The 11,625-nt window shown below is 37.3% G+C and overlaps 1 protein-coding gene across 10 annotated transcripts; it reads left to right on the top strand.

Moving 5' to 3' along the window:
* LOC18429533 (uncharacterized) lies at window positions 1-6,295 on the top strand. Of its 10 annotated transcripts, none has more exons than XM_020664112.2 (7): window positions 1-211; window positions 539-627; window positions 1,420-1,541; window positions 4,652-4,796; window positions 5,297-5,355; window positions 5,509-5,704; window positions 5,906-6,295. In XM_020664112.2, the coding sequence occupies exons 2-7, from the start codon at window positions 567-569 to the stop codon at window positions 6,037-6,039; spliced, it is 717 nt and encodes a 238-aa protein (XP_020519771.1). In that variant the 5' UTR covers window positions 1-211; window positions 539-566; the 3' UTR covers window positions 6,040-6,295. The 10 variants fall into 10 exon arrangements, with proteins under 10 accessions (XP_020519771.1, XP_088717731.1, XP_088717732.1 ...); XM_088861605.1 differs by having other exon boundaries at window positions 4-211; window positions 5,887-6,295; XM_088861606.1 differs by having other exon boundaries at window positions 116-260; window positions 5,887-6,295.
* The last annotated feature ends 5,330 nt before the right edge of the window (window positions 6,296-11,625 follow it).

Here is an 11,625-nt window from a genome sequence, read left to right as displayed (position 1 = left end):
GTCAAAATAGTTTATAGAAACAAATTTAAAAATAAAATAGTATAAAGACGAGACATTGAGATTGGGGCAATCTTAGCCTTCCATTCAAAATGGATTGGCTGAGGGATTACACCATAGGGGAAGCATTGGGCTCCAAATTTTTGCAAAATTCTGGGCTCCAAATTTGCAAGCTTCCATGTTGAAACATCACTGTTGTAGAAATTTTCGACAGGTAACCAAACGTAGTATTTAAATCCGGATCTCAGAAGTAGGAATTGCAGGTATCATTTCCAACTTCTAGTTCCTAGACGCCCCAAAGTTATATAGACAGCAGAGAGTAACAGTATTCCCAATGATAGGAATTCACACGGTTCCTGTAAATCTCCACCGTTCAGCATCGTATATTAACGGTGTCTTTCTTGCTAGTGTACCATTTATCATACACAACTAGTTTATCTTTCCTTCCTTAAAAGAGAAGTTCTTTGCTCATATGTCTCTCGTTTCTTCCTCGCATTTCCTATCGGTACTGAATTTTTCATTAATGGTTTTCTTCTCATAGGTTTTCTTTTGCCCTAACTTACAGAGAGATGCTGGGTCTCTCATATGGTGAGATTTTTCTCATATTGGGAGCAACCGCTGCTTTGATTGGTAAGCTTCTTCAATTGGGGTTCATCAAATTTTTTCCAGAATTTATGGCTTACAAAACCCTAAAGCTTCGATATTCATTTATTTATTAGGGTATAGCCATTGAAATGTTTTTGAATTTTAGGTTGTACACGGCACTTATCATTTTATCTTTAGATTATTTTACATGTCTTGTTTTTTTTGGCAATATATGCAATTTTACACTGCACATTTAAAGTTGTAGTTATTCAGACGAATTTGAGGTTTGAGTTTTGATGGGTGATTATGTTTTTATGGCATCCCTGTAACCAGTATTTCTGCGCGATGCGAAAGACAGAGACACTGCATTTAATCATTTCGACCCGGAGATGTATAGATATGAGAAAAAAAGGATTTCAAGTCCTAAAAGTAATGTGTCTTGTAACACATTATCTAGGCGGTCCATTTTTTAAAGTTTTGAATGTTTATAGAACTGCTTGATATACACCAATTTTTTGGAGCTTTGGATTTCATAATTAGGGGTAGATTTTTAAGTCATCGATAGTATTTTTGGCACGAAAGCTGCCCTTTTTAGCAAGATTTAGAGGTGTGCCTTACTTTGAATGTTTAAGGTTGACACCTTATACAAACCTCACCCAAGGTAAAATAATGTGTTATATTTGAATAGTACTTGTTAATGTTCATGTGTTCAATTATTTATCCATCCTGTAAAATTGCATTTTCTATAATGATTCATCAGAAGATCTTCCATATTTTTCCAACAGGTACAATATCAGTTTTTTTTATTCTAAATAAATTGTTGGGTTATTTTTATAGGGCCCAAGGACCTACCTATAATTGCTAGAGCAGCAGGGAGGCTAGCAGGAAGAGCAGTGGGGCATGTGCAGAGTGCACGGGGTCATCTCCAAGATGTATTGCAAGTGTCTCAAGCTAGTCAGGTATGAGATTTTGGGTTATTTTCTAATTTTCTCAGATTATATTGTTTTTATTAAAATTTTCATTTGATTGTATTCTTTCTTCTTGGGCCTTAGTCAATTACCAATAAGTTGGAGACCTGTTAATGGTTCATTATATCAAAATGGAAAAGTATCGTATGATGGATTTTTGTTGTTTACCACTTTCGCAATTGGAATTAATTTGCTGCATATTCGGTTACTTGCCATTAAAGAAAGAAATGATATTTTACTTGTTTCTGTATGGATGTGACAAAAAAAAAAAGCTTAATAAAACGGGTTCTTAAAGATCTTGAACATTGTATTGGATAACAATATTGCGTTTTGTTTGGGTATATTTTGATGTGCTTTATGCGTTGAGTTCTATGATTTTATCCTTTGAAGTAAGAGAAATAGGAACCACGCCAACTGGTGAACTGTATATAAATAGTAAAAGTTGAACAAGAGTGTAGTAGGAGTCTAAGAATTGTCCTATGTGAGTGCATGACCTCCACACTGGAGAAATGTCTTTGTAGCCTTTATCCTACATTGTTTAGGTAAGTTTATCTATTCATGTTAATTTCTGATATTTCATACAAGGTTTTTGATGCACGATTGTGTAAAGATATAAATCAATTTCTTTGATCAATTAAAAGAAAAATATATCTCCATGTCTCTGTAGTGATTCATGTTATTCAGGTGATTTATTTGCCATGACGGGTTTCATTTTTTGATGGTTAAGAGGGGTTTCTATATAGGAGGGGGTGAAAGTTTTTGATGGCTCTATCGAGAAAAAATCTGGTAGGCAGTTGGCCTGTTCTGACAGTGTTTTTGGATTTGTGTTTTAGTCAAAACTTAAAAAATTTCTTGGATAGGGGTGTAATGAATGGTTGGATGGTTTTTTTATTGGATTCTGGAAGTTATATCTGAATAATAAAATATGTTTTGCTCTTTTATGCTATTGGCCGTAACTTTTGTCTAATGGGAGCCCTGTGTTATTGATGCATTTGAAAGGTTCAAGGTTCTTTTATGTTAGTGGGCTTGTAACATTCATGAAGGTCCACTTGAAAGAAGATCAATTGAACTTGTTTGGGGGAATTGGAAAGATTAACAGTTTTAAGGATTACTATGATTTTACCCTATAGATTTTGTGTTGTTGTGGGTGATGAATCCGGTGGTCCAACTATCCTCGAGTTGGACTGAACACAATAAAAGCAAAAGATATGATCTCCACTCTAGGGACCAAATGTTACTCTATTCAAGCTTAGGGATTACCCCGTACTTAAAATGGAGAAAAACGTGGGAAGTGATGGGGTAACTAGGCCTTTGACAAAGTCTATGAAAGAGAGTCAAGGGCCCTTGGTGATAACATACCAAGTTAATCTTTGTTTAAAATCTTTTTTCTTGTTTAAGAAACAAATTGTGAAATAAAACTCCCTTAGGGTTGGGAGTCTTGGGTTTCACAAGCATAGGCATGAAGATGCCTTGAAGCATGCCCCTAACCTATTACTAGATGATCGTTCCTCTAGAAAACCCAAAAAAGAAAAGAAAAAGAAAGACTAAATTGTTAAATCCATGGCAAGAAGACAAATAGTGCCCATGAATCTGATGCCAACAAGCTTTCAAAACAACAACGTATATATAATAAATAAAGAGGCATTTAAAGGACATCGAAGGTATATTAGAAGGTGGATAAGATTGCAAGAGTTAAAAGATGAACATTACCAACACATATACACATAAGGCACACCATACTCATAGGTTTGGAGCATGGTTAAACTCATGAGCATGCATGGAAGCATTTAAATGACCAACTGACATAAACTCCTAGGCTAGGAGCATAGATTAGACTACATGAGTATGCATGGAGAAATGAACAATACACGTGCATATAAATTCTAGCAATCTATTACCAAACTAAAGTGTGAACACCACTAGAAATTCCCTGATAGGAGGTCAATATTGTGTTTCCAAATACCCAGAAGAAGAACCCATCATCCATAGGAGATATGGAGCTTTGTGCATAATTAAACTATTATAGCAGTGGTTCAAGTTGAGGGAAATATGACTAATTAAGTAAAAGTAAGAGATTTAGTTGGGAAAAGGCTTTGATGATGATGATGGAGTAAAAGTGAGAGATTGGGCTGACAAACTATTAAAGAGAGGGCATGAGAGATTGGACTGATATCTAGAGAGGTAAACTATGGGTTTTAGGGATGAAAAGAATGGCAAATTCTGGATGCTATTGTCAGAGAGGAGAATTGGCTGGTCTGAGTTTCAGGGAATGAATCTTGGGAGAGAAAGTGGATCCATAGTCTAGAGAAGGAAACATGAAGCAACTTGGCTTAATCCTTGAGAGAGAAAATGATGTTCTTGGGGATGCTCCGTGAGTGCTGGGTAATTGATAGAATGGGACATACTGTGCTTTTGGTGGTCCAGGAAGCTTTATTGGTCTCAAGGATGGTATGGAGCAGTTAACTTGTCAAGGTTTCTTCCCCCTCAAAACACACGGACACACTACTTTAAGTAAATTTGAACATTCTATTGCAAAGTAATCGCTATGAAGTCCTTTTTTTCGATGAGAAAACAAGTTAAAAGATACCTGGCAATTAGATTGCCTTTGGGAACATTGTTGATCTCGTTGTTTCAACCAAAACTATAAATCCTCCTCAATCTGATAGGTTAAACTCCAGGTCCATCTTGTTCTTGCTAATTTTCGATTGATGGTGGGTTGGACTGGAGAATGACCCAACCTGTCCACACTTTCCTATAGCCTGGTCTTGTTTGATTCATTGAACCTTTTTGGATATATGGCATTGTAGAGTGTTTGGTTGGATTAGATGTGTTCACTACTTCACATCCTAGACGTGGATGGGAAGCAACATGAGCATATAGCAGGCAGGTGTGTAGTCCTTTATTCGTCAGCTAAGAATTAAGGGTAGAGTTTTGTGGATGTCTACTCATCTCGATAAACTTAATAATTACTTCTGTGGTTTTGTATTCTATGTGTAAATCCAATTTCTTGTTCATTTTTAGATAGCCTCATTGAGAATCGTCATCACAATATCTCTTTCTTCTACGTTGTGTTCCTAACGTCCTCATTCTTTATTCTTTAGGTACACAAAGAACTTCAAGATACCATGGCACAATTAGATGCAATTCGCTATGAAATCAGAAGCTTACGGATCATCAATCCCACTCCAATGACACGGAGTCTTGATCATACAGAAGTTACACTAAGTAGTGTACAGACGGAGAAAAGTATGGTTTTGTTAACATGAAATTGTACCATGATCAAATGCAGTATGGTTTCTGGTGCTCTGCATTGGCATCAACTGCTCATTCATGATGATGGATGATGAGATTAACTGTAGTGGGGACTCACTGAGACATCACCCAAGCACAGTTAATCTCCGCCATCTGTCAGTGAGAACAGCCTGTGGATGACATATTGAAGTACCGTACACCATACATTGGATAATGGTGTACTTCTCCTTGTTACCTCCACAAACATGTGTCTTTCCTGAGATTGATGCTTAAAAAGTAATGTGATACCATTCAATCTGATTTGCTTTGTTGCTGTATTCTGTATTGTGTGTCATAAAAGGTCCTAAAATAGTTTGATTTTGATAAGGTTTTCTTGAAATATTTGGTACTTTTTTCCTTTTCAGTAGCAGTTTGCCATTCTACGTTTAATTGGTTTCCATTGTTTGGGTATCACTTGCCGCATACATATTTCTTGCTCCATTTGTATTTTGCAGGTTCCATCATTACAGAGAAAACTCAGGAGGCCCATAGATCACCAGAGTTCTCGCTCCAGGTTTGGATTTCTAAAGATTTGTCAGTTTCTAATTATTTAATTTCTATTTCCATGCTTATCCATGTCACTAGTCAATCCAGAACCAAAAAAATAAGAAAGTCGTTATATATTTGAACCATTATCTGTTTTGTTTGCATTATATTTGATTTCCAGAATAATCAGGAGAGTTCTGCCAGATTGCATTCACAGGCAACCGCATATGCCATGCTAGCAGAATCCCCAGCCTTGAAGAAGAGAGCTTTACAAGTAGGCAATGGAGATGCAAAGGAACTCACTGAAAACATGGATGGTCTCCTCAGTGTTCTTCCTGTTTCTGCAGAGAACACAGGGCTCCTACCAAAGCGAGCTGGTGAATTTCTTATTTATTTTTTGTTTTGTTTGATTTGTTGTACTGTTTGCTGTGGTTGTTTTTATCCTAATTGGATATAGAGGCCCTTGATAGAGAAAAATGCGGAATAGGAATCGTAAAATTCTTTTGAACCAGTTATTTTGTTTAGTTTTCTCTTTGTGACTTGCCTGCAATATAAGTAGGCATGATGGCGTATTACAGACGTTCCTCGAGGTTCTGATCTCATGTTAGAGGCAATAATCGAAGCAGAAGTGGCGCGTAATGCCAGGCAGTTCTTTGGGGAGCAACAACACCAACTTCAAGGACACACTGAAGGAAACCCTGGATCTTTGTAATTTGGTAATTCTTGTAAATGTCAACTGCGATTTTGTCTATTTTATTCCCTCTCCTATTAGTTATTATTTCCGCTTTGACATTCTCATTACTTCCCGTAACATGATTACTTCCATGTTATGTGATTGTGGGAAGCTGATATCCATGTAAATAGTTCCCCCCTATGTGAGTATCTGCATATTTAAAACAGAAACTGTTTATGGGATTTGTGGAAAATTTTACCACTATCCAAATTCGTGAACATCCCATGGGTTAAAATTTCTTGTTCTCTCGAACATTTTTTAGTTCCATATATTGTTGTTGGCTGTTTGGCGATAGCTTCCAGATTCTTTTTATGACCTTTGACTCTGATAGAATTATTTCTGATACTATGTTTATTAGGAACTTTTACCTTGGCCATGGCCTTAAGGTTTTTGATTTCTTCATAAATGGCTGCCGCATTTGGTTTAGGAAAATGGTAGGGGAAGGCCTAGGCTTTGCGATTAAAATAAAAGTAGAGCTGAACATTTCAATTCTCATCGGAGATTTCAATTTCTACATTTGAAAATCCTCAGATTGATCATCTTGACTTCTACAATTATAGATCTGAAAAAGAAAATGATTTTTGGACTATCCATTTCAAATTTTCATAAATCTACCATTTTTGGGTATTTAAATTTCATAATCAGTCGCCGCTATGAATTTTTAAGCCATTGTGAGGGTTTCCTTGTGCTGGAACTGCATTCTTCAATGGGATTGTGAGGTGTGGCTCTACCTTTTCTAGTAAAGACTAGGCCGGAATTGCATCAAAGGGCTTAAATGCACCCTTTAGTTTATTGCTTTTAGAAAGTTCAAGCAATTTATGATGGCAAAAATTTTAGGAACAAAAGTCTTTTCCTTCATTTGGTTTGTAAAATTTCATTTGCTCTTCCTTTTCATGATTGGAATAGGAGTAACAAAATAATTGCCCAATCCTTTTTAATTTTAAAAAGGAGTTTTTGTATACTAGCATCATAGCCTGTCTTCTTTTGGGGTAGGTTGGCATATGTGTGGTATGCGTTGTGAACTTTTAAGTCGACGTAATACCTTTTTATAAGATGCCCTCTTCCCAGTCCGTACATGGAAATCACTTTCAGTGCTTAATTACCAAAGAGAAGTTAAACAAGACTGAGGGCCTACACAATTTTTTTTGGGGTGAGTAATAGGGGAGAGGGCCCCTACCCTTCTTAGGAATTGAGCTTAGGACTGTAAAAGGCCAAGTGCTAACCAATTTAGCCTGGGCTTTTTTTCCTAGAGGGTCTACACTTTACACTAGGTGATCTGGTAAACTATTTATGAGTATTATTTCAATCGAAAAGTTTTAGAATCTACATAAGAATACCCGGATGAGCATTATGAAAGAAAAATGAAGATTTGAGTTTTTAAACACTTAGATTTGATTATAAAAATATTGGATGATCTACGTTTAATCTTAAGAATTTTTGGACACATCAAATGTGTATTCTTTTTTGGGTTGAATTATTTTTGTTTTCTGGAGGTTACTGCCCTTAATCTGGGGTTACTTTTTACCCTATGGGGCATGTAGCTATCGGAACATATGCTTTTGGGCTTCACCAAAAAGCATGCCAAAGCTAGTAAGTAGGCTTTTGTACAGCCATTAACTTCCATTAGAAATGGTTCCTCACGTCATTACATGAAGGCAATCGCATTGCCTCCTAACCAAAAGGGCAGTTACCTCCCTCTGGTCCATGAGGTAAAACCTCCTAGAAAATAGCCGTCCCTTCTGTGTTAGGAGGTCTTCGCCTTTCTAGTAGGCTTTGCCTCACCTAACCCAGAGGTATAGAGAGCCCTCACTTCACTCTTGTTTAGGAGGGTTCGCTTTTCACAGTGGTAGTGCACTTTTCTTTGCAGCTAGGGCACATGTGGTTTTCTTCTTTGCAGCTAGCGCACATGTGGTTTTCTTCACGGTAAGCACGCCCAGCAAACTACAGCTCGAAAGGCAACAAGCAACAGGGCACCGCCCTACTGCTTATCCGGCCATTTTTGAACCCCACCCAATTCAATAGGGGACTCCTCATTTCTTGCTATTCCCAGCCCTATGGCACGACTAAGGCTAAATAGGTTCAATGATCTCTTTCTTGAATAGGCCGACCTAAATGAAATGTCTTGTATACGCTTGTCCCTATATTTATTGAAACTCTAATGGATTAGTGGTTTCCTCTTTTGGAAGACCTAATTAAAGGTGAACACAACCAAATCTTCCCATAGCAACACGGCCGCTAATGGACAAATAATTTGTTTATGGCTTATGTTGGAGTTATTATGTCACCAATGACGAGGTTCAACTTCAGTCCAAAAACCATTGTTTGAAAACTCACGATTTAGAGTATGCCAGTGTTTTAAAATCCATCCGGATTAGTGGGACTGATTGTTCACCCACTCATCCGTGTCGGATTGTTGGATCAACGATCTGGATGGGGTCAAGATTGGTCTAAATCAATGATTCAAAAAAATTGTCAAAAAATTAATAAAATAAAAATATGAGTTTATGGGGTCAGGATTAGAGAGGACTTGAAAAAACATTAAATAAGCTTTAAAAAAAACATTTAAGATCAGTTTTATGGGGGGAGCCAGGCCAGATCCATACCATTCCATAACCGTTTTAGTCTTAAACTGATTTCCATCCAAATCATTGATCGGAATTAGAAATCAATAGATTTTTAAACACTAGAAAATGCAAATTGATCCAACTCAATGGGCATCACCAGAGTCAGTCTGAGACTCGGGTGATTTTGTAGTAGAATTGTCAGTCTGTGTCAAAGAAACATATTTCTCTAAAGAACTGATGTAATTATCTCTCTCTCTCTCTCTCTCTCTCTCTCTTTCTAAAAGCTAGGTAATTGCGTCGGTTCAACTTGTCAAGATGGAGGGCTGGCTCCATTTACAACTTTTGAACTTGGAGAGTCGCGTCGCTTGGTTAGAATGGAACTCGCACCACTGCTCTGATCACCTCTGCCCAGAGTCCGTTCTTGGTACGTGTCTAGAAGTAATGAATCAACTATTGAGTTGAGTCTAGGACCACAATTACCCAAGAGTTGAGTCTAGGTCCACATTTACCTAAGTGGATGACATCAGGTCTGGTAAAATCCATATCCCACCTAAAAATGTGAAAGAAAGATATATGTGATCTTTTATTGGGGAATACATTTTTTTTTTTTTTTCACTATTTTGTTTTGGCAAAAGATCACTTACATGTAGTCTTTATTGTAGTAAGATAAATTTCAAAATAAATCAACATAACAATAAAACCAAGATCTTAAGAACTTGATACCATTGAAACAACTATGTACTATGCTTGAGAATAAAAGATAAGATTGCAAGAAACAAAATTGAAGAGTGCCGGAGATTACCTCAATCGGGCTTATCACACCCCACACCGAGTCACCACCATCCGATGGTGCGGGATCAACGGTCTAGCTTCAATCTCAAATTGGGAAAGCAAATTTCGGCCAAACCACACCAATAGAATATGAACCCCTTTGATCACAAACTCAAACCCTAGGTGAATTCTTTTAGCAACCTAGTTTGAGAGAGATGAATTCTCTTTTTGCTAAACTCTAAAACCCTTAGCCATAAATCCATATTTTAGAGACAGGGGAGAAGAACTCCGTAACCTAAACCCTTAGGTTTTTTCACAATGTGATTTCGCAGTCGATTATGTTGCTTACGAGTTAGATTATGCCGTTGATTCCGCTCTGTATTCTTTATAGTTAAGCCACTGATGAAGTATTTGATTTTCGTCTCTGATGTTTTTTCTTTTGATTTCCGGAGGGAGCGCTTGTACCGCAGCCCCACCTAGCAAGTTTCTTTGTGGTTGTGATGATAGATAGCTCACGAGTGACTCGTAGTTTCCGGTGACAGACAACGAGGAGGGGAGAGTGACTAATCTATGACCCAATTCCGGATAGGTGAGCAGGGACCCGGAGAGAGAGATCAAACATGAGAGAGATAAATTTTCTTAAGAGAGAGAGATAGAAAGATAAGGTATAGAGATTTTTTTTGTAGAGACAATCTATTTTTATAGGCTTTGAATAAGATTAGGGCTTTTTAGGGTTTTCTTTGGCTTACATCTTCTTGTGAGATTGAACATAAACCGTAGATCAAGGGTGACATGTGGGGTGAGAGATCTGAGTCATCCATTCCATAAATGGGCCATCAACATTATGGAAAGAACCATTATCCCCCTTTCCTAAACCATTTTGTCATCAATAGAAATTAAATAAATTAAATCTAATCAAAATATTATGCATACCATAAATAGCACAAGTTTACTCAATCTTTCCACAAAATCTTTCAAAGATATATCAAGTCAATATTTTGTCAATATCTTCCAACCATATAGCCACATGCCATATCACCAAAAAATAGGAAAGAGAATAAGGGTGGGGCGTGCCACCTAAGGGAGGCACTCATGGGCCACACCTTCTAAAAATATGGTGGGCGTACACAATGGGCCCCCAAGATATTTTTATATATTTAAAATTAATAAAAAGATTTTAGAATATTATTTGAATATTTAAACAATTGTAAATTCAATATCTTTAATTTTATAAATCCAAAAATTATAAATAAAATATCCAAGGGTTCATAAAAATTCAAATAATAATCTTAAAATAAGTTTCATCATAAAAAAAACGCAATTAAATTAATTTGATGAGAAAAAGACCATATGGTTTAGGAATCAACAATCATGGGGTACACCACCTTCATATGTGGACTACAAATCACACTTGCTTTATCAGACCGACCCAGTGTTTCTCATGACCCACAGTTCAAGCAAGGGCTCATTAGTGGGTAACCAAAGTTCGGCCGATGAGCCAAGGGATCACAATCCCAGTCTGTGGATTTTAGGTCCTCCCCTAAAGTCGAGTCAAGGTCACCTAGACCTGATACGCTCATAGTTCCTATGATGCATAGGGGTATCTCTCGCACATGCATGCACTTCACCCTAAAATGTGGATTTTTGGCTTTCCCGAACGATCCATCGATATGCATGTCGTATGATAGTACATGGATGAAGTTTTGGCCCCTGTCTCTGTAGGCCACCATTACACACAAGGGTCACACAGTCCCTCGGCTCACTCATCCGGGCATGTTTTCCTACCTCATCAAGGGCTAACTCATAAACCCTCATCGGTTTGTTCTTCATGCCCAGGTAACATGTGTTTTTTCCAACCGACTGGCTTAGATCGTTAAGCACAGATCGGTATCAGCAAATCATTGTTTGCTTAGTATGGTCCACGAGGGACCACACTCCCATTGAGTTCATGTTCCACTATATCATTTTATTTTACAAGCACTCATAAGGCCTTTAAAGGCCACATGAGCCTAACAAAACCGTCCAAAACTTTGTACTTTATTATCGTTATACATATAAAACAAGAACTTTGATGCATCTAATATGCATAAGTCAAACTGAATGAGTGTCACACGTTGTATGCTAGCAATATAACTCCCATTGACCAAGTGCATCCCACTTGTTAGTTAAATCCATATGAGCAACATGCTCTACAAACTATTTGGGACTCAAATTCTTGGTTAAGGTAACA

The sequence above is a fragment of the Amborella trichopoda genome, chromosome 3 (genome assembly GCF_054954075.1).
Source record: "Amborella trichopoda isolate Santa Cruz 75 chromosome 3, AtrichopodaSantaCruz75HAP2 v2.0, whole genome shotgun sequence".
Lineage (NCBI taxonomy): Eukaryota > Viridiplantae > Streptophyta > Magnoliopsida > Amborellales > Amborellaceae > Amborella > Amborella trichopoda.
This window is presented reverse-complemented; position numbering and strand designations above follow the sequence as displayed.

What these genes read in the sequence shown, in the direction of transcription:
- LOC18429533 (XM_020664112.2), top strand. Translation starts at nt 567, where the DNA reads ATGCTGGGTCTCTCATATGGTGAGATTTTTCTCATATTGGGAGCAACC. An exon ending in TAGTGTACAGACGGAGAAAA is followed by an intron (nt 4,797 to 5,296) that starts GTATGGTTTTGT and finishes TGTATTTTGCAG; the next exon opens with GTTCCATCATTACAGAGAAA. An exon ending in GCTCCTACCAAAGCGAGCTG is followed by an intron (nt 5,705 to 5,905) that starts GTGAATTTCTTA and finishes GGCGTATTACAG; the next exon opens with ACGTTCCTCGAGGTTCTGAT.